Genomic DNA, 23485 nt, shown 5'->3' with positions numbered 1-23485 from the left:
TTGCAGATAGTGAGATAAGCTATTGTAATGTGAACTTCCAGGATAAATTTTTAGTAGTTGATAGCGATGTTCTAAAGCATGTGCTCCTCTTGCATGAACTTAATTATGTTTATCTTTAGTTACTATTGCCTAGAATAGCACTGTGTGATAGAAATATAATTTGAGCCACATATGTTATTTAAACATTTCTAGTAGCCTCATTTAAAAGAGTTAAAAAGGGCTAGATATAATTTTAATGTATTTTATTTAATCTGACATATCCAGGATATTATCATTCTAACATTTAAACAATATAACAGGATTGAGATATTTTACATTTTTTAAATACTTTTTCAAGTTTTTGGAACTATGTGTTCACTTTATATTTACTAAATAATTTTTGTAATTTTTTTTAAATTGAGGTATAGTCAGTTTACAATGTTATGTCAATCCCTGGTGTACGGCACAATTCTTCAGTCATACATGAATATATATATATATATATATATTCATTTTCTTATTCTTTTTTACCATGAGCTACTATAAGTTATTGAGTATATTTCCCTGTGCTATACAGTATAAACTTCTTTATCTATTTTACTTTTTTAAACCAATTCCTTGAAACCTAGTAGATCTTTTACATCTTGATTGGATCACCGAATTTTCATCAAAAATGCTTGATCTTAGTTGAGACTTCAAACAATTTATGGTTGAAAATGTAGATTCACATGACTAAGTTCTTCCAAAGAAACTTATACTTTTCAATATCTGAATTAAGTGCCAAAAATTTTTCTTTTTAATATTTTTATTTATTATGATAAGACTTGTTCATGCTTTTTTAGAATTTGAAGCAAAAATTTAACAGTTCCAAATCTGTGCTTCTTAAATTAAGCAAATTCACTAATTCTTGTGTCAACTTAGTGTTATTAACATCATTTCCTAAGGATATTGCATAAGTTGAACAACTTTAATTAACTCGATCAAAACAAAAAAGTGTTCAACTATTTATGATTATTTTTGCAGCCAATTTTTACAGCACTCTGCATTGTAAATAAAATATTCTGTATATTGATTCACATTAGGGAAAAGTGTAAAATCTTTATTATCAAATCATATTATTGTAGGTTCGTCACCAGTTGTGGGTTCTGGCCAGCAGAAGTCCCACCGAGACGGAATAAATTACTCAAGACTCTGTGGAAAAGTGAAGAGAGCCAGAGGGAGTTGGGAGCCTCGAGCCTTTCAAATCTCCCACATTTATTGAGTACAGTCAAAGGAGGAATGCAGGAATTTAGGGAAGGACAGGGTGGGATCACAGTGAGTACAAAGGCTTTGTTTATTGTTGGTGTTGGGCTCAAGGTCAGAAGACCCTTTATGGTGAATCACGTTTTCGTGGGTTTTGAGCCTTTCAGCTTATCAGGGCAGAACATCTGAGAATCAGCTGCTTAAGAACTTGGACTCAGGTTGCTGTGCCTGTCTTAGGTTGCCCCCCTCAGGAGATGTTTCCCGTCATTGGCTACCCAGCTTTCTCACTTCTGAGTCTGCAGCTTTTTATCATTCCAGCCCAAGGCTGTTTTGGGGATAGAAGACTAACAGCAGGCACACCCAGCGTTTATAGCCAGGGACCTGGGTCATTGCTAAAACCTAAAGGCAGTTACTAAGCACATCTTCTTTAAGGAGATAAGGGGCTGGGATCTGTTACAATTTGTTAACCCAATCACGGGCTCCCACAATTATGAAAACTTTCAATTTCAACATAAATGTCTGTACCTGTGTAACTAGGTCTTAGGTACAGTTTCTCTTTCTTTGGTAATTCAGGCCATGCTTGTTTACCTTTACTGAGATACCAGTGAGAAAACATAAGCACTGCCATTTTTGTCTTTGATTATTGAATATTGAAAAAAAATACTTTCTTGATCAGCGTTAATAATACAGTAAATCTTTGTGAAATTCTTCCTCTACTCAACCATTGAGCGAAGAACACAAGATTCTTAAATGTATTGTTTTCTATTTTTTCAGTAGTTTTGTAAGCTGGCTAGGATTCTTATTATTTTCAGGTACATACTTATCAGTTTTAACAACTTAATACATGCTACTTTTCATAGCTTTAGAATGCTGAGTACAAACATTTTTCATTCTTTTCTTTTGAGGGGGAGATAATTAGGTTTGTTTGTATGTTTGTTTGTTTTTTATGATGGCACTGGGGACTGAACCCAGGACCTTGTGCATGCTAGGCACACGCTCTATCGCTGAGCTATACTAGCCCCCTCACTAATCTACTCTATGTATATCATACAGTGGAGCAGAGCAATAAGAGGAATATCAGTTTCTTCTTTTAAAAGTCCAATAAGTGTAGGTTTTTAACCTAACATGGCTGGAGCTCTCTATTGAGACGGAAACTAATATTTTAATATATAGGTGAAATTCTTTGGCTGTTTAAAAGGTGAAAAATAATCCATGCTACAATTTTGATTTTTTTAAGGTACATATTTGACATTTCTTCTTAAGTTTGGAAGTTCTTTCAAACAAAATGTGTCTAAAGTTGTACTTTGGTAGTGTCTCGTATCACATGACTTATCTAAAGCTAAAAGAAAAGTAATTTCTCATATTTTGAATCTACTGATTTTTGATACTGTTAGACAGGTCTTCCATATGACGGACAGTTGTTTGGTGGCTTAATTGAAGGCCTTCTACTTTTTCTATAATATCTGTTTTAGTATTCCTCATAATTTTCTAATAAAATATCTATAAGTGAAATAATTTATTTACCATCTCTCTACTTAAATATGGTTTCTTCCCTATTTCCTTCCCTCCTTCCATCCTTCCTTTCTTTCTTTCATCTCTCTCTCCCTCCCTCCCTTTCTTTTTGCAAGAATCCATGCCATTCTATAGCTCATGAGAGTAATAAGCTCAGATCCTTTAAAAATCTTTTAAAAATGTTTGTTGGACATTTAATTCTGATCTCAGGTGAATAATTTTGTTGCTTTTCTTTTGACTTAGGAAACTTCTTATGAAAATGTACTATGCATTTCCTGAAAATGTCTCTTAATATTGTCTACATGTTGTTTAAAATATTTTTATGTAAGTAATAGTTTTTAAATTTTGCTCTACCAGAGCTAATTGTGATTATTATTCATGTTAAAGTTGGTGTATTGTTTTCTTCTAGTCTCACTTCACTGTGCCGGTGGCAGCGCTAGCTTCACTGCATCTCCACTTGATTCTGCTTGGGTAGGATGCCTGTGTTTTAATTTTGAAATTTTGTTATACCCTATCCCCTTTTGCCCAGAACAAAAAGTTAAAGAAAACAACTTAATTCAAAATATGTTAAAATTAAAAATTTCCATAAAAATTAAAATAAAAATTATCTCTGGTTATCAGTTATAATTTCATAGGGATCACTGTAACTTGTGTACTTTGCAAAAAATTCAATAAATGATTTACTCTATTATTACATTGATGTGTAGAGAAAATTCATTTTAGTTGAATAGTTAGTTGATGCTGACTAGATAAAAACAATAGATGTTTCTTTTGTAGATAGATATTTTACATTGCCTCAGCTTTTAAATTTAGAAAAAATTAATTATAATTAAATAAAAATTCAATTCCTCAGTAATGGTAGTCCCATTTCAAGTGTTCACTAGTCACATGCAGCCAATAGTTAATGTATTGGAAATTAAACTTTGAGAGTTGGTTATATACTTGGTTAAAATATTTTGATGACTTGAGACCAAAGATTATAGCCCTTTTAGCATTTTTTCTTTTTTTTTTTGATAATGTTAATGTCACAGGAGCAGTACAAAGAGGGCTTATGTATGACTCAAGAAACCTGGAATGAGCTGCTGAAAGCTACAGGGACACCTTGTTTTAGTTTTGCACTTTTCTTTATCGTGCTTTGCAGATATTGCATTTTTTTAAACAAATTAAAGGTTTGTGGCAACTATGTTAAGTAAGTCTGTTGGTGCCATTTTTCCAACAGCATTTGCTCACTTCATGTCTTTGTGTTACATTTTAGTAATTCTTGCAATATTTCAAAAATTTTCATTATATTATACTTGTGGTAATCTGTGATCAGTAATCCTTGATGTTACTATGGCAATTGTTTTGGGGTGCCAAAAACCACACCCATTTAAGATGGCAAACAATCGGTAAAGGCTGTGTGTTCTGGCTGCTCCACCAAATGGTCGTACCCCCATCTCTTTCCCTCTCTTCAGGCCTGCCTATTCCTTAATACAGAACAATATTTTAATCAGGGTAATTAATAACCCTACAGTGGTCCCAGTGTTCAAGTGAAAGTAAGAGTTACATGTCTTTCACTTTAAATCAAAAGCTAGAGACAATTAAGTGCAGTGAGGAAGACACGCTAAAGCTGAGTTAGGCTGAAAACTAGGCCTCTTGTGCAAATGAGCCAAATTGTGAGCAAAGGAAAGTTCTTGAAGGAAATTAACAGTGCTACTCTGTGAATACACAAATAATAAGAAAGTGAAACAGGCTAATTGCTGATACAGAGAAAGCTTTATTTTTCTAGATAAAAGATCTAAACAGCCACAGCATTCCCTTAATCCAAAACCTAATCTAGAGCAAGGCCCTAATTCTCTTTAATTCCCTGAAGGCTGAGAGAGGTGAGGAAGCTGCAGAAGAGAAGGCTGAAGCTAGCAGAGGTTGGCTGATGAGGTTTAAGGAAAGACACAATCTCCATAACACAAAAGTACAAGGGGAAACAATAAAGGCTGATGGAGAAAGTGCAGCAAGTCAGCCTCAAGATCTCAATAAGAGAATTCATTTCGGTGTCTACACTAAATGATAGATTTTCAGTGTTGATGAAACAGCCTTATATTGGAAGATGCCATCGAGGACTTTCATTCGGGTCTAAGATTGCTGGTGACTTTAAGTTGAAACCAGTACTTATTTACCATTCTGAAAACCATCAGGACCTGAAGAATTATGTTCAGTCTGCTCTCCTGTGCTCTATGAATGGAACAACAAAGCCTAGATGAGAGCACATCTATTGACAACATGGTTTATTGAATATTTTAAGCTCACAGTTGAGACTTCAGGAAAAAAAAAAAGATTACTTTTAAAATATTTTTGCTCATTGGCAATGAAACTGATCACCCAAGAGCTCTGATGGAGATTGGTGTTATGTGCCTGCTAACAAAACATATGTTCTTCAGTCCATGGAAAGACTGATTACAACTCTCAAGTCTTATTATTTAAGATATATTTTGCAAGGCTACAGCTGCCATAGGTAGAGATTCCTCTGATGAATCTGTGCCAAGAAAAGTGAAAACCTCCTGGAAAGGGTTCCCCATTCTAGATGCCATTAAGAACATTTGTGACTTGTGGGAAGAGGTCAAAGAATCAACATTAACAAGAGTTTGAAAGACATTGATTCCAATCCTCCTGGATGACTTTTTGAGGAGTTTAAACCTCCAGTGGAGGAATGAACTACAGATGTGGTGGAAATAGCAAGAGAATGAGAATCAGAAGTGGAGCAAGATGTGACTGAATTAGCTGCAATCTCAGAATAAAATGTGAATGGGTGAAGAGTTGCTCCTTATGGATAAACAAAGAAAGTGATTCTTGAGATGAAACCTACTCCTGGTGAAGATGTTATGAAGATTGTTGAAATGACCAAAATAATTTAGAACATTACATAAACTTGATAAAATTGCAGTAGGGTTTGAGGGAATTGAGTCCAGATTTGAAAAGTTTTACTGTGGATAGAGTGCTATGAAACAGCATTACACATTAGAGGGAAATCACTTGTAAAAGCAAGAGCCAACTGATGAAGGAAACTTCAATGTTTAATTTTTAGAAATTACCACAGCCACCTCAGCTTCCAGCAACCACCGCCCTGGTCAGTCAGCCGCCACCAAGATGGAGGCAAGACCCTCCACCAGCAGAAAGATTGCAGCTCACTGTCAGCTCAGTGGATGATTAGCATTTTCTAACAATAAAGTATTTTTTGATTAAGGTATGTATTTTTTTAGACATAATGCTATTGTGTACTTAACAGGCTATGGTATATTGTAACTATAACTTTATATGTACTAGGAAACCCCAAAACACCTGTGACTTGCTTTGTTGTGACATTGGCTTCATAGCGGTAGTCTGGAATTGAGCCTACAGTGTTTCCAAGGTATGCCTGTACTTGCATTGTCTTTGTGGCATGCCTCATAATTATGCAAAATTAAAAAAAAATTTCAAACATTGTTTATGGAAAAAGGCTATTTAGTAATCAAACATTTGGACACATGTATTATATTTGAAGTCATGGCTCATCCCCCATTATTCTCCAAGTATTCTGCAGGAGTACGTGGGGAGTGGGGGCATGTCTATATTCTAAACCTGCTTTCATCATTTCAGTGAAAGACCAAATGACAACAAAAGAGGGGAGTAATTTTGTTTAAGCGCTCTCTCACAAGTTACAATTTAAGAATATCTCATCTATAGAGCTCTATAGAGGTCTCATCAGGCTTACAACAGATCTTTAAATTAGGAAATTTAATTTCAGTTGACATGGACTGTGGAAAGAAGTTAATGGAGTTCAAGTATTTAATATTCTGAGTTTGGGTAAGTATGAAAATGTTTTGTTATGCATACCTCAACTGCTTTGTGTTTTTTAAAGCTAGAAGTCTCTCAACTAGTTATAGCACCAGCCTTTCTCTCTCTCTCTCTTTCTTTTCTGCTTTTTATTTTGTCTTCTTTTCTTTCTTTCGCTGTTGTCCTTTCAGCAAGCCAAGCAGTAAGTTCTCCATGTTTCTGATTTCCCCAAAATAAATGTAAATAGTTATTCCATTCTCAGTCATGATCTGTGAATAGAGGGGGATGTCTAAAGACCTGTTTTAAAAATCATAGGAGCAAGTCTATGAATAAAAAAAGGAATTGAAACTTGTCAACTAGAGAATTTCTCTACTAGACTGTTTCGAAATGCATTCTGTAGGAGTAGTCACTAGAGATGGTCCTTTAAGAAAGGTTTCTGTGATTAAGTTTGAAGAAACACTGTGTACCATAATAGTGGCCTATTGATGAGTCATAATGCACAATAGTATGTTAAAGATTCTGAGACATCTTACAAGAAAGAAACTTGTAAAAGCTTGTTTATCTTTTGTTTCTTAAACTTCTAGGACAGTGGAATTCTTTTTTTATTTGTCATATCTGTTGTATGAGGAATGCTGCCCTCTAGAGGCATATATATATATATATATATTTTTTTTTGGTTGGGGGAGAAAACTTTCTTATATATTATCTGTCTAACATGAGAAAAAGGACAAATCTCATAGACTAAATTCCAGAAATTTAATGTAATTGTATATTTTTCATTTTTTAAAGTTTTCTTTTAAAAAATCTGAGACAAGAAAAATACATAAAGCAACGGTGAGAAGAGAAAGCAGTAAGACCTACTGGTACCATCTAAGTAAGAGCTGGTTAACATTTTCAAATCAGGAGTTCTTAGAAAAAATAAAAAGAACTCTATCTCTAATGTCCAAATGTCTTTAGTTGGTTCTCCCAATTTTCAAGAAATACATTATTTTTCTACACATATTTTCCTTTTCTGCAAGTTTACTTAAATGATTTTTATAAAGCTAATACTACACAGATGCCAAAATTGGAGAGACGGTACTCCCACAAACTTCACACATTACTTTTATTTTACAAACACTTACATAGAGCTTACATAGTACAGTGAGATAATGGCACAGAACAGAGGTAGAAATTAACAAAACAGAACAGTGTCTAGGAAAGGATCCATATAAAATGGAGTTTTGCATGCAACACAGTTGGCAATTGAAATAGTGAGGAATGGCAGATTATGCAATATATTTTGGGATAAATGATTAGGAATAGCCCATAAAAATGAAAATATTAATTTAAAACAAGTACGATTTCTAAAATAAAGGAATTACAAGACAAAAGATAGCAAGACGATGAGCACAGGACTGTAAAGAAATGGAAATGTTGCAAGCATAAAAATATGCTCAGTTGCAGTCACCAGATACACTGCAAATTAACCCAACCAGATACCAGCATCCTATCAAATTAGCAAAAAAAAAAAAATTAAATTGATAATCAATGCTCAGAAAGTTGAAAAGAAACAGGTAATTTAATCTCTGCTGGAGGGACTACTGGTACAGCTTTACAGGAGGACAATCTATTAATATAAAAATAAACATATACTACAAACTGGTGATTCCATTTCTCAGTGTCTACCCTAGAGAAATAGTTTTTTTTTTCTTTTACAAATTGCTCTGCACCAATTTGTAAGAGAAAAATGGAAAAATCTAAATATATATCACCAAGAAATATATATATAGTCTTGGATATATATCCCTCCACTGTGGAATATTTTGCAATGATTCAAAGGAGATATACATGTATAATATATATAGAGAAAGACAAGGAAACACAATCAAGACATTAAGTGGGGAAAAATAAGTTCAAGAACATACATTCTTCCTATTATTCATGTAAAAGTGGAAAAGAAAATGATTCCTACATATTCCACATAGACCCATCTATACACACACACATACAGAGATACAGACAGACGTACATAAATATGTTGGAAAAGCACTGGTAGGAAAACTGACAAGCAATCATTACCTGCAGGAAAGAATCCGTGACTGGTAGAAGGAAGTCAAGGAAAATATCAATATATTCATTTATTATTTTTTCTGCAACATTTAATTAGAAATATTTGCAAATACATAGAAAGGTTAGAAGAAATGTAAGTGAACATCCATAAACCCACCTAGATTCTACAGTAGTCTATTATATTTATTTTATATCTATTCACCATCTGTTTTTAATGCATTTCATGTTGCAGATGTCCATACACTTTACCCCTAAACACTCCATGCATATTAACTAAAATTGAGAAAGCAAATTATATTCAGTGAAATACACAAACCTCCAGTGTACCATTACTTGAGTTCAACCTATATGATCCAAGCCACTGTCAAGATAGAGAACATTAACATCACCCTATAAATCTCTCTCATGTCCCTACGCTGTCAATCCCCACACCCACCATTCTACAGGCAGACATAATTTTGAACTTTCTTCAAGCACAGATAAGTATTGCTTATTTTATAATTTCATAAAAATGAAACTATATAGTAATGTTCTCATAAATAAAATAGTGAAATGCTAGTTTACATATTGTTTATGGCCACTTTCAAGCTACTAATAGCAGTGTCGAGGAGCTGCAACAGTCTATGGCTAGCAAAGCCTAAAATACAATCTGGTCCTTTAAAGAAAAAGTTTGCAGCCTCCTGTTCAAAAGCATTTATATAGGCTTTTTCATTGCAAACTGACACCTGAAACTATCTTATGCAACTTTTCCCTTATAGAGGAAACTAAGACCAAGAGATTTTAAATGACTTATCTAAGCTTAGGTGGAAATGTAGAACTCAAATTTAGGTCTGTATTCTGAGTCCTAGTCTGATCATCTTCTCAATATACCGGTAAATTTCTACAACTTATCAAGTAAAAATATATATGCCCACAGGCTCACTTTGACTCTCATGCCCTAACTGTAAACTTCAAAATGAGTTAGAAGTTTAGCGGAACAGAATCATGGTGAGCTAAGGGAAATTTCACCTTTATGAACAAGTTTTTCCACAAAGAAGACTTTCATAGTGTGGAGCTAAACCAATGAATCCACAGTACTCTCAACTTAGGTGGATCACAGGTGGCAACTGATTAAGTGACAATTTCTTCATCAAAAAAATAGCAAGTGCTTATTATTTGCTGGGTGCTGTAGGGATATAAAGTCCTGCTGTGAGAACATCCAGTGAGTAGGAGCAGTGCATAGAAAAAACTATCATCCAGTGTACATAGTTTTAGGTGTTAGAGGTGATAAGTGTGGTATTTTCATCTGGGCATGCCAGAGAAGGCTTATGATGGAGCTGGAACTGAAGAGTTTATGACGTAGAGGATGAAGGGTGTGGGAGAGGGAATGAACAGGGCACCCCAGACCAGCGGGCCTCAGATACACCTATCTGGCTGTGACAGGAGGTATACCAGGAATATGGTGTAAAATGGCAGGTTATGAGGTTGGAAACAGTTCTAAGCCAAAATGTAATGCACCCAGAATGCCAGGCTATCTGGAACTTACGTAAACATTCTGAAAGCAGCGGGAATACAAATAGTTTTGGGGTACAGGGAAGTAGCATGAGCAAAACTACAGCCTTAGAAATAATCTGAGAAATACTGGTTTAGGTCTGTCAGCCGCGGGAGGCTGGAGAGGGATGAGAGGAGGTGAGCTGCCCAAGTGGAAAAATGCACAAGGAGCTGACATGATGCGTGAGGAGCTGACATGGAGCAAAACAGCAGTTTATCGCAGTACAAGCGGGTGAAGCGCGTCCTCGGGCGTATGCGCTTGTCTTTTTATTATGCCCGCGCATGCGTATAGTTCATAATACTTTCTCATGCTATTGGCACATGCATACATTTACTTCCCACCTCACACACATGCAAGTTATTGTGAACTTTGACCTTGTTCCCATGGCCTACTCACTTAAGACTGTCGACAAGGTCACGACAATTCCAAATGATACTTGGATCTTTCTAGAGGTGCACCAGTATTTAAGAGCCCACGGTCTCCAGTCAAAAAACACTGCACTGTTTTTAAACAGCAGATAATAGCTGAAAGCCAAGGGTCTATTTAAACTTGGAACAATTTTGAAAGAAAGTTACAAAAGATCTTCATCTGGTGCTTAAGTTGTACAATCAGAGAATTCACATGAAAAGGCACTGCCAGGTCCTGATAAAGAGGGGAAGAACTGGTAGGAATGTTAAGGGCTATGCAATTTGCAACAGGTGGTTAGCATTGCAGAGCTAGGAAAGTCAAGCCCCCGAGGCTCCCTGTGAATGTGCACCTTCACAAGGCATTGGAGGAAGGGGTCAGATGGGAGAGTGGTGAGCAGGTCAGAGACAATTCATTCCTGAACTGACGGTGGTAGGGTGTGCCTCATAGAGGTATTCAGGAGATGTTATGGGAAATAAAACTGGCATGATCTGGCCAGGTTCAGAGCCCAGATGACAGCAGTGATAGTCACAGTCTTCAAAAACTACAAATACAGGAGCAACTCAGAACTTCAGTGAAGGAAGGGGAAAGAGCCCCGCTTAATCAGTTAATCATATAAGATACTTGAGTTATCTAAGCCTCACTCTCAGGTTTATGGGATATGCAAGAAGCAACTGCAATCTGAGATGATAATCAAGAAGTAAAATTTGTCAATAATCTTTGCAATTGTTTTAAGATGAAGATGAAGAGAAAACAAGGCCCAAAAGAGCACCTGGGAAATACATATTCAGGAAACAAGAGAACCAGGAAAGGAATGGCTAGAGAAGTGTGGAGTGGGGGTAAGGGCGGCTTTTTATGGGCCAGATACTGCCAGCTGGTCAGAAACCACCAAAAGAAAAGTACCTCATTCTGTACACAAGGGCCAATTCCTTACCCTGGTATTAGCAAAATACTAAGAGGAAATCATAAATAAGGGCCAGCTCCACAAATGTCTCAACAACAAATTTTAAACAGATATGGGGAGGTTGTTAGGTTAGAGAATTCTTTTCAAACATATTTTTAGCTAACAGAACCGTGTAGGGAGAGGATGAGACTCTTAACTTCCATTGAGTCTGAGGGTAGGTAAGTTAAAAAATAATCAGAAGCCTGTATGAAGTTCTCATAAGAGCCATATAAGTAGCTGAATAGGGCAATAAAGCAGGACACAGCAGAGCTGGGAAACAACTCCGGTTCTGTTATCCTAATCAGGTGCACCACCCAGGCATGTTAAGCTCAGCTGAGTCTCCCATGAGAAAGTTAAGGGGAGGCTTCTTCTGAGCACTGAACTATGAAAACCCATTCGTGCTGTACTCAAAAGAAAAAAAGAAAGGAAAATGCCCAAATACTGGGTGAACCTTTATGCTATTAAATGCCAATACCATCAAAGACATTAAAAATAATGTAGAAGACTAATTACAGCTAATTAGACTGGGGACATTTCATAATACTGCTCACTTATCCAACCAATGTTTATTATGTCCCTACTAAGTGCCAGGCCCCAGACTAGGTGTTAGGGAGTTGTGAATAAGAAGTTTATGTCTAGTAAACAGGCAACAATAATACTATATGAAGTGACAAATGCTATGGTGGAAAAAGGTATCACAGGGTACACTGAAACACTTGACCCAGTCTTAAGGAGGTCAAAGGGGAGTTCAAAAACATTTCCCAGAGATCAGGCTCTGAAACCTGATGTCTGACTAGCCAGGCCACGTTGAAGGAAGGAGACACTCAAAAGCTAGGAAACCAGCCCAGAAGGGGTGGGAGAGAACTACGTAGGACAGTAAGGCGACAGGAGAGAAATACACCAATGTGCCTGCAAACAGTTTGTAGGTCACACTAAGAGCCCCAGGGGAGAGTAAAGATTTACATGAAGAGGTGCCTATAAAACATCCAGTTGAAAATTTCTGACAGGCATTTAGAAGAATATAAAAGAGCCTTAGGGACTAGAGATGCAGATTTGTATCCCAACATAGAGACAGTAACTAAAGCCACAAGAACACCAAAGTTCTAGCGGGAAGTGCGGACAGTCTCCACACTGAGAGGTGATGGAGAGGCCCAGGGAGACTCCCAACTCATCAACCTGTAAGAAGGTGGCAGAAGGAAAAAAAATCATTCCCCTTACACATTAAGTGATAAGACTAGGAATCTAGCTGAATATACATATATATATATATATATATATGTATATATATATATATATATATATATTTCTTTCCCTTGACTTTATTTTTTTGGTCAGTTAAGCTTTTCTAAAATAATACTGTTACATTTTGTCAATTTCTAGTGATTAGCATGTTTCAGTCATATATATACACAAATATATTCATTTCACACTTTTTTCATTATAGATTACTACAAGATATTGAGTATATTTCCCTGTGCTATACAGAAGAAATTTGTTTTTTAATCTATTTTTATATATAGTAGTTATTGTTTACATATCTCAAACTCTCATTTTGTCCCTTCCCATCCCCTTTCCCCCAGTAACCATAAGACTGTTTATTATGTCTGCAAGTCTCTTTCTGTCTTGTAGATGAGTCCATCAGTGACTTTTTTTTAGATTCCACATATGAGTGATATTATATGGTATTTTTCTTTCTCATTCTGACTTCCTTTACTTAGACTGATGATCTCCAAGTCCATCCATGTTGCTGCAAATGACATTATTTTATTCTTTTACATGGCTGAGTAGTATTTCATTACATAATTATACCACAGCTTGTTTATTCAGCTATCTTTTGATGGACATTTTAGGTTGCTTATAGTAAATAGTGCTGCTATGAACATTGGGGTGCATGTGTCTTTTTGAATTAGATTTCCCTCCAGATGTATGCTCAGGAGTGGGATTGTTGGGTCATAGGTTAGGTCTGTTTTTAGTTTTTTAAGGAATCTCCATACTGCTTTTCATAATAGCTGCAACAAACTACATTCCCTCCAGCACTGTAGGAGGGTTCCCTTTTTTCCACACTCTCTCCAGCATTTATCATTTGTGGACTTTTTAATTATGACCATTCTGATTGGTGTGAGGTGATACCTCATTGTAGTTTTAATTTGCATTTCTCTGATAATTAGCGATACTGAGCATTTCTTCATGTGCCTATTGGCCATTTGTTTGTCTTCATAGGAGAATTACTTCTTTAGGTCTTCTGTCCATTTTTGGATTGGACTGTTTGTTTTTTTGTTATTAAGTTGTATCAGCTTTTTTTTTTTTAACATTCTGGGAATTTAGCCCTTGTCAGTTTCATCATTTGCAAATATTTTCTCCCATTCTATAGGTTGTCATTTTGTTTTGTGTATTGTTTTCTTTGCTGTGCAAAGATTATAAGTTCAATTAGGTCTCATTTGTTTATTTTTGCTTTTATTTCTATTGCCTGGGTTTACTGCCCTAGGAGAATATTGCTAAGATTTATTTCAGAGAATGTTTTGCCTATGTTTTCTTCTAGGAGTTTTTTTTTAATTGAATTACAGTTAGTTTACAATGTTGTGTCAATTTCTGGTATACAGCATATTGCTTCAGTCTAGCTGTATATTTAAAAAATTTATTTATACATTAAAATATTGCACATAGGAAAATGTTAACAGTGATTACTTTAAGTGATTAAAGATTACAAGTTTTACTTCAAAATAAATGTAATAAATGCATAATTAGAAAATAATTAATTTATTTTTGAAAGTTAAAATGTTTTTTCTTCTATTACAAAAGCAATGTTAAATGGTCCTTAAACAAACATGATGATAAATCATGGTAAATTTGTTACTAAAGATAGGAGGGTTTTTAAACTTCTTTGAATACAGCTGATTTAATTCTGTAGATCTTTATTCAAAAATGAATTTCAAAGAAATCAAATTATTTCAAGAGTGAAGGGAGGAGCTCTTTAACATAGTAAAGCACATACTACAGTTATTGCAAAGGTACTGGAAGGCCCCCCACACACACTCTCTCCCTCCCTTCCACCAGCAATAAAGGAAGTGCTGCCCCCTGGTGGAGGACGGCTCAGTAAGCCTATGCGGCTTCCACTGCCAAGCCCACCACTGACCTTCATTTCCAGCCTGCTCACAGGGTAAGGCAAGTCCTGTTACTTTCCCAACAGCACACATTTATGTAAAGTATCTCCAATATGTCACCTCACAGGACACAGAGCATCCTAGAAAACTGGGAGAATACACACATTTGCCTTCTCCTCTACAGTCAGACACCCAAGATAGGATGGAGTCTGATCTCCGAGGCAGACAGCATTATCTGAGGTATGACTTAGAAAGGGAAAAAGTGACTGAAAAAAAAATGGCGCTTCATGGACCTACAATAAAACAGATGCACATGAACAAAGTGGAGATGTTAATAGTTTTGATCCAGAATTCTGACCTTGCTTGGAACCAGTAACTTGAGTTTTCAGTTAATATTAACATAAAGTGTCTATTGACAGATAACCTTAAGATAATGACAAGTGGTCGTGGTCACTAAATGACACCATGTCATGACATAATTTGAAGAGTAAAGAAAAGTTCTGTCCATAGAGGGAATTGAAAGGCCAAGGATTCTATTACTGAGTGAGTGAATTTTGATAGATCAGATCTGTGGGTTCAATGTTCACATATATGAAATGAAGGCACAAGATTAGTTTAGTAACTTTCAAGCTTTTTTTTTTTTTTTTTACTGTGAGTCATAGTAAGAGACATTTTACAGCAGGGTATCTGAATACACAAAACACAGGTAAGTTTCATGGAACACCATTATCTCTTAAACTTAGGAAGAATAATGTTCATGGAAAGAGAGACAAATGAGATTAAAGCAATTGAACTTTGAAGCAGAAGGGAGATGATTAAAAGAGCAAGATTCTGGAGGAGACATGGGGTAGACAAAAATCAAAAGGACTGATATTAGTCTTGGGAATGATAGGGATCACTTTTTTCTTCACAGACAGGAAGGACGGAAGGAGGAATCAAGAAACAAAAGCCTTTTGAGATTGAGAGGTAGAAAATTGACAGAAGCCTAGCTCTGAAATCTTCAGTCATCTCAATGAGGAGAGTAAAACACTTACTGAGCAGCGTAAGCTCTAGTTGTTAAATAAACATTTTATTTTATGTAGGACTGTTTAACTTTGATTCCTATTTTGTTTTATCACAGTGGAAATTTAATAACTTTCAATATTCATAACTTTTAGTAACTTACTTTACCAGAGTTAAAATTTGATTAGGATTTGACATTCTTAAAGTATTAGTGATGTCTTAGACACATTACAGAAAAAGATTTAAATGAAGAAGCCAACTTAGTAAAGTGTATTCCCTGTGGCCAATATTGGTTAATATTGTTTTCTCCTTAATAATTTGACATTTTCATAAGGAAAATAATCTCAAGTATGCTACCTATAGACTAATTCTAAGGGAAAAACCTGTATTATTATTGTAATGAATGTCATCTGCCTTGTTGAATTAAAAAAAAATTTAAACTGACTCAAAATATTTTTTTAATATATAGTATATACAAGAATTTACATTTAATTTAGAATAATTTTGAGAATTTTGAGATCACATATTCTACTTCTATTAATATAATCTGTATTTTAAAATGTTATTTTCTAGTTTTTATTTATTTCAAATATTTCACTCCAACTCTTTCTTATTTCATAAAGTAAAAATAAAAATGAGCAATGATTTGCTTTGACAAAGTAATTCTTAAGGGTTTAGCAGCAATAAAGTTTATTTAACCTCTCAGTTTAGATTGGTTTTACTCTGTAACAGCAAATACTGAAGAAATTAGACTAGGTCTGAATAAAGCTGGTGGTGAAACTGAGTTTTCTACAATACCATAATGCAGGCAGTTCTCTTGTAAAACAATATATGTGTCTCTAGAAAAAACCTAAAGTTCTGCAAAATCATACCCTAAAAATACAGACAAGCCACTCAGAACTATGCAGCTTTGTAATCTCTGTACTAGCAAAACTGGTAAGTGTTCTCATAAAATTCTACTATAGTTGAACATTTGCACCCAATATGTTAGTATTCTCCTTTGAAATGTAAGTCCACAAGGGCATTCAATTCTGTTAAAGATAAATTGTCAAAATTAAAAATTCTGATCCAGGATGTAGCCTTTCTTCTTTAGATACTACCCTCTTTTTTTTTTTTTTTTTTGAGTAAACATGGGGAAACATTTTCATGGTTTATTTGTGTTCGCAGCTCAGCCAGGTAGTCTAACATTGTAGAAATCCTAGTAGTTCTTGAAGCCATTAACTGGCCTCTGCCCTCTTCCAAAGGATTGTCAGGTATTTTCCTTAAGGTCATCATATATTGCTAAGACTCTGTGAGAAAGCTCATCCCTCAAGGCTTTGAAACATTGTTATGCTGGAGACAATTATTTCTGGACCAATGTGACTTTCACATTATACTGACCTCATCCCTTAATGATGAATGAACTGATTCTCACTACAGAAGTGTGTTATGTAGAAAAAAAAGTAGACAGTAGTCTCTAGCTGTCCCATTGCTATGTCATGATTCATGTAGTGGACAGTATTTGTTCACATTCATGTTTATATATACATAGTACCATGTAGTAAAGGAAAAGAGCTTTGGGATTTGGCTGACTTGGCCAGTGGAATCAAATTTAGGTGAATGAGTTTTGGTTATGTGAAGTAAATACTAATTATCTGGTAGGATTCTTTTGGAGATTGAGATAATTTACATAAAACATCTAGCACAGTGATGGGCATATTGCAGAAACTCAACAAGTGTTATTTCATTTTCTAGTGATGAATCTTAAGGCTAAAAATACTAAGTGACTAGCTACCCCTGTACATAGCAAAAGTCAGATTCACTATGTAATTCTTATGAGAAATTCCTATACACACATACATAACTGTAGGTTCATAGATAAATGCAGATTCTCCTACAGATTTAAGGTTTATTATTCCCTTAATTGATTAACGTTTCACTAGTTCATATCCTTTTCTATCCAGATATTAAGGCTGATAATGATAAAAAAAATTGGTAGGGAAGCTCTCTCCTTGATGTAACTTCCTATACTAATTAGAATAGGACGCTGTACTAAGGTTGTGTCAGCAGTTTAACTCATGCCTGTTTGCACTTTTCCAGTAGACTATAAAATGTTTCCCTAGCTGCCTGATAATAGTCTGACATTGGCAAATTCATTGCTTCCTTTTTAAAAAAATGGCATCTCCCCCGGTCAAAATAAAATATAGCAGGTTTCTTGTTTTATGTTACTGCATTATGTTGATTGTGTGAGTCTTCCTTTAGAGTAATTTATAAATGAATATGAAATTCATTAATGTGAAGTTAACACATTTCTATTTTTTTCAGTAAAATTTCTTCATGTTAAGATGGTCAGTATTTTATTCTTTTATTTATAGATAAAATTATAGCAACAAAAATTATTTTCTTTTCCCCAGCTTTCCACCTTTTAGTATAAAAAGGAAAGAATATCTTCTTTGTTTCTATAACAGGTTTGTTTACAGTATCTGCGGTTATTTACCTCACAGCACCGTTTGCAGTAACATTGCAGATTCTGCATGCTCTAGATTTTAAGATGTGCTGTATGAGTTTGTAGTTGTTGTAATTTTGTTGTTTTATGTTTTGAAATGTTAAGAATTAGAACTCACAGAATTTGACATCCCAAGTTTTCATTAGGTTTTTGAGCTGTTATGAATATTAAAAGTTATAATTAGGGATCTAAATTTGCATGTATTAAGTGATTAATTTTGAAATCATATTACACAAAATAACATTTGTTTAGAGTCAATCGATATGTTTGATCAAATTTAAGAGGCATGAGATACACATTTATTTTAACTACAAGAAAGAAAAAAATGCTACTCTTTAAATTATGGCAACTCATCAATTTCTGAGAAGCTGAGACATGAAAACAAATATGTGCCTTTAGACTCAATGAAATATTTCAGGTGTGTATTTAGACTTGAGGGCTCTTCTTTGGCGAGGAGCAGATTTTGTGTTGCTGGTTGTTGAAAACCCTGCTCAATACTATGTATCTGCACAGCTATGCTGGTTCTTCTTGTTCATTCATTTGTTCCCTCCTTTAGTATTTATTGAGTGTCCTTCAGGTGCAAAGCTATGTCATGTTTCTAGTCACACAAGATTTCTTCTCTTGGATCTTCTTTTATATATCTGGAATATAACACAATACCAAGTAATTGTTTGATGGTACAACATAGTACTTATGTGTCCATCTAGATTCCAAACTACCATAAAGATTGCTATTTTTCACATATTATGTATCTGCTTCATTTCCTAGCACATAATTTGTAATTCATTGTAACTTCTTGATTAATAGAAATTTGTTTATAATGATAAGAAAAAAGTGTAGTGGGTACACCTGAAGATGATGTCTGTATGATTATGCTTTAATATAATCAGTATTGAATTTTAGAAAAATGGAATAAAAAATTTTAACTGTAAAATGAGATACCAAATATTTCTTCAAATAGCTAATGACTTTTCTGGATTTCTTTGACATTCCAAGAAATCTAGAAAAGCCCAGTGATCTGGCAGCTGTGGCTTATTACCCAGCTGCACAAGTGAATTACTGCATTGAACACTGTGGAATCGTGGAATGAAGAGGTGTCTAGGGGTTCTATTGCTTGGGTAGACTGCCCTAGGAAGACATTGCTATGATTTATGTCAGAGAATGTTTTGCCTAGGTTTTCTTCTAGGAGATTTACATTGTCTTGTCTTATATTTAATTCTATAAGTCATTTTGAGTTTATTTTTGTGTATAGTGTGTGGGAGTTGTTCTAACTTCACTGATTTACATGCTGCTGTCCAGTGTTCCCAGCATCATTTGTTGAAGAGAATGTCTTTACTCACTGTATTTTCTTGCCTATCTGTGTCAAAGACTAATTGGCTGTAGGTCTGTGGGTTTATTTCTGGGCTTTCTAGTCTGTTCCACTGATCCATATGCCTGTATTTATGTCAATACCTTTCTGTTCTGGTGACTGTAGTTCTGTAGTTTTGTCTGAAGTCTGGGAGGGTTATTCCTCCAGCTTCATTCTTTTTCTTCAATATTGCTTTGGCAATTCTGGGTCTTTTGTGATTCCATATAAATTTAAGATTATTTGTTCAAATTCTATAAAAAGTGTCCTGTGTAATCTGATAGAGATCACATTAAATCTGTAGATTGCTTTGGGCAGTATGACCATTTTAACAATATTGATTCTTCCAATCCAGGAGCATGGGGTATCTTTCCATTTCTTAGAAACTTCTTTAATTTCCTTCATCAATGTTTTATAGTTCTCCATTGAATTTTATTAAGTGCATTTTCTGCATCTATTGAGATTATCATGTGGTTTTAGTCCTTTCTCTTGTTGTGAAGTATCACATTGATTTGCATGTGTTGAACCACACTTGTGTTCCTGGGATGAACCCCACTTGATCATGATGTATGATCTTTTTTATGTGCTGTTGCATTCTATTTGCTAGTATTTTCTTGAGGATTTTTTGCATCTATGTTCTTCTGTGATGTTGGTTTTTAATTCTCTTTTTTGGTGGTGTCTTTGCTTGTTTTTGGTATCAGACTGATGGTGGCTTCACAGAATGAGTTTGGGAGTATTCCCTCCTGCTTGTTTTCTTTCTATCAGCTTTACAATGTTCTGGAAAGCACAAGAAGAAAATATGGTTAAGTGGCATAAGGCTGTGACTATGGTAATTCCACCTAACGAGTAGTTTTCCCAACAACATAAATTCTTTTGTAACAAAAAGGGAGGGAAAGTGATTGCTTTAAGAAGTAAGATGTGAAAGGCTACTCTACCACACACATTTCTTGTCAGTCACACAGAAGTTGTCAAATAATTATCCCCTGCCACTCAGAAAAAGGTAATATTGTGAGAACACACTGTCCACAGAACCCCCCGTCCACTTCAGCATAGGCATCAATTTTTCTGCCCTGCTCACTGAGGACACCCAGCCGTGGCTACAGGAAAGAGCCCTGATGCCCAAGCACCATCACATCCCATGACAGGACCCATTGCCTTCCCCTGAAGGGGCAGAGAAACTCAGAAAGCCCCCAAAGCCTGGGCGGATGGCCTTAGTAGTGTTCGTTTTTCAAGGCTCCGAGCCCCAACCTATGTTTTTTGCATCCAAAAAGAGGCTGTATTAACAGATACATACCATTATATATAAAATAGATAAGCACAAGGACCTACTGTATATCACAAGGAACTATATTCAATTTCTTGTATTAACCTACAGTGGAAAAGAATCTGAAAAAGAAAAAAATATATATACTGAATCACCCTGCTGTACACCTGAAAATAACACAACATTGTAAATCAAATATACATCAATAAAATGTTCTGAAAATACAGCTCTAAAGAGCAATAGAGTCATGGTGTGTGCTGCCAGGCCCAGTGAAGGAATTTTGAGAGGTGAATTCTTTAAAAAATAATTCCTAATACCCTGAGATAACTATTTCCAGGATGGTGCAATTTTACCTTTAAAAAGGGAAAGAAAAAAAACAAAAACAAAAATCTCAGATATCACCGTCCTGGAATTAACCAGCACACAATTAAATTTTGGAAAAGAAAACACAAAACAGTAATGCAGTCATTCATCAAATTCACAAAGGAAAAACAAAAATGCCAGCCCCTCACTGAGCTTGATTTCAGACAGAAAGTTGGTAAAGGTTACAGCATGAAAACGTAATTCTAATAATTAAACAAAACTTCATAAAATGAACAGGACTGGCAAAAATATGTTTCTGGTAAATCAACTCAGGGGATGTCCAAATATAATGCAAACAACTCATGTAATTTTAAATTTTCCAGAAGCCTCCCCAACTTTTTTAAAGAAGTAAAAAAAAAAAAAAGATGGAATTGATTTTAGCAATATATTTATATTTAATCCAATAGAGCCAAAATATTATCATTGCTGCGTATAATCAACAGAAAAAAATATGAGATATTTCACATGGTTTTATTCATACTAGACCTTCAAAATCTGAGTGTATTTTACACGTACCATGCATCTCAACTTCAGCTGGCTATGTATCAAGCAAGCAATAGTTACATGTGGCTAGCGGCTGCCACTTTGCTTTTCTGTGATTTTTTGGTTTTTGTTTTGTTTGTTTGGGAGGGTAATTAGGTTTTTATTGATTTATATTTAATGGAGGTACTGGGGAGTGAACCCAGGACTTCGTGCACTCTGAGCACATGTTCTATCTCTTAGCAATACCCTCCCCCCTAGCAGCTGCCACTTTGGACAGGGCAGATCTCAATGGATACTTTGCACTTATTTGTAAGTCCAAGTCTTCTCAAAAAAGAATCCCAATGGCAACCTCTTAAATGGATGCTTTCAGAAAATATAATTTCAAATACAGTTTTTAAGTTTTTCCACTCCACCAAGGATGCTCTCTACTGTGATAATCAAGCAGGTGGTTTCCCTATCCCTCACGGAGTCCCTGAAAGCAACAGGTAATGGGAGCAGAATGGGAGATTTCTGAACTCTCTGTGCCTTTGAGGATCCCTTTGGAGAAAAGAGACATTTTACTTCTGTTCCAGTCTCTTCACCTCCCCAGAAGAGCGTCTTCATTACATCACCATGTCATTTCTTTCCTCGAATCCACCTCTCATTCAACTGCTGTCGGTTTTAGTCTCCCCAGAAAAAAAACCAGGGGTACTCCCCTATTTTTAACACATCACCAAGCCTCAGTGTGTCCTTCTACAAAAATATCCCACTACTTTTCCTCACCCTGACTGGCTTCTCCACACCCAGTCTCTTGTAGTCTACATGTGAACTAAGATTTAAGAATTACCCCACCTCCCAGCCCTGACACATACACCCTCACTGCTGTTCATGGCCTGTTCCCACTTTCTCAGACAGTGACCTTCATCTCCCCCACAGCTGTGGTCCTGGTTGTTCATGGACCTGGGAATCTACCTTTGTGGGACTGTGGAATTCTGTTCATGCTAGTTCCATTCCAGGCCATCTGGTTCTAGGCACATGTCCCAGGAAACCATTTCCAGTGATTCTGGACTCCCTGACCCCACCTTTCCTTGGAGCACATGCTCATCAACAGCACCCCACCAACCCTACCCTCAGCAGATCCACAGTGGAACCTGCACTCGGTTCCTCTCCACTCCCCACAAGCATGACTCACTCTGCTCTTCTACACATTCAGGGAAGAGGGAAGGTCCTTCCTATAGTTACATTGTGTCTCCTACCACCATTCATCCCTACCTTCCTCCAGGGTGTTTCCAAATTTGGAATAAATGACACGTAAAAATTATCTGAAATTTGGAGAAGCTAGTGTGTGAATCAACCTATCTATCTTGCTATGGTGGCTTCAGAGATCTTTTAAAAGAACTAGATTAAACTGCAACCTGATTTTTCTTTATTGCACGTGAAAGTGTAAATAAGAAGGCAATGGAAGATCTTCCTAATGTCTAATATAAACCAGGCTATAGCAAGTTGCCCGTTTTTATTAGGTTTTGAAGATTTTTTTTTTATTTTTTAAGTGAGAGGTCTTTATTTTCGAAAACAAATCAATATGATTAAATTTAAGTTTGACAGAATCTACTGTTAATGAGAAATTAATAGCAAGTAATTCATGCCAAGAACTTGAGCTACACATTTCCATCTTGTGTCTGCCAGGGACCAGTGATCAGTACAGAGACTGAGCTTGGTTTGATATTTATATTTGTAGCTGTGCTTCTTTAAATTTTTCTCAATAGAGGCAGCTAGCCCACCAAAATAATGTTTTCAATTTCTTTAAATTTTAAAGACAGAAGAAAAACTCATTATGTTATTTGTCAGATCTTGTAAACTCTTGTAATTCTAGTACCCTCAGAGACCATAGTGATGGCTTCATAAACAGTACATACAAGTGAATATTTTGATGATGCTGATTGGTAGACATATATCTCAAAATGTTTTGAGAAACTGTTTCTTTTTGCTGTGAATGTATTTGAGGTCCCCCAC

General features: G+C 35.5%; 1 protein-coding gene across 33 annotated transcripts in view; it reads left to right on the top strand.

The window, feature by feature from the left end:
- Positions 1–23485, top strand: part of LOC141576201 (uncharacterized) — a 95809-nt gene that overhangs the window by 37708 nt on the left and 34616 nt on the right. For 3 of the 33 annotated variants that reach the window (XR_012504460.1, XR_012504446.1, XR_012504461.1), the window contains 4 exons: positions 1104–1293; positions 3143–3204; positions 5792–6549; positions 15465–15593. The exons of 3 other annotated variants lie outside the window; for them this stretch is intronic. Coding sequence is in view for 8 of the 30 variants with exons in the window: in XM_074358689.1 (XP_074214790.1) it covers positions 1104–1293; positions 3143–3204; positions 5792–5927 (388 nt within the window). In the remaining 22 variants the exon portion in view is untranslated. 27 more of the 33 variants (XR_012504459.1, XM_074358691.1, XR_012504463.1 and 24 more) reach the window with 25 other exon arrangements.

Source organism: Camelus bactrianus, chromosome 36 (assembly GCF_048773025.1).
Source record: "Camelus bactrianus isolate YW-2024 breed Bactrian camel chromosome 36, ASM4877302v1, whole genome shotgun sequence".
Taxonomy (NCBI): Eukaryota; Metazoa; Chordata; class Mammalia; order Artiodactyla; family Camelidae; genus Camelus; species Camelus bactrianus.
This window is presented reverse-complemented; position numbering and strand designations above follow the sequence as displayed.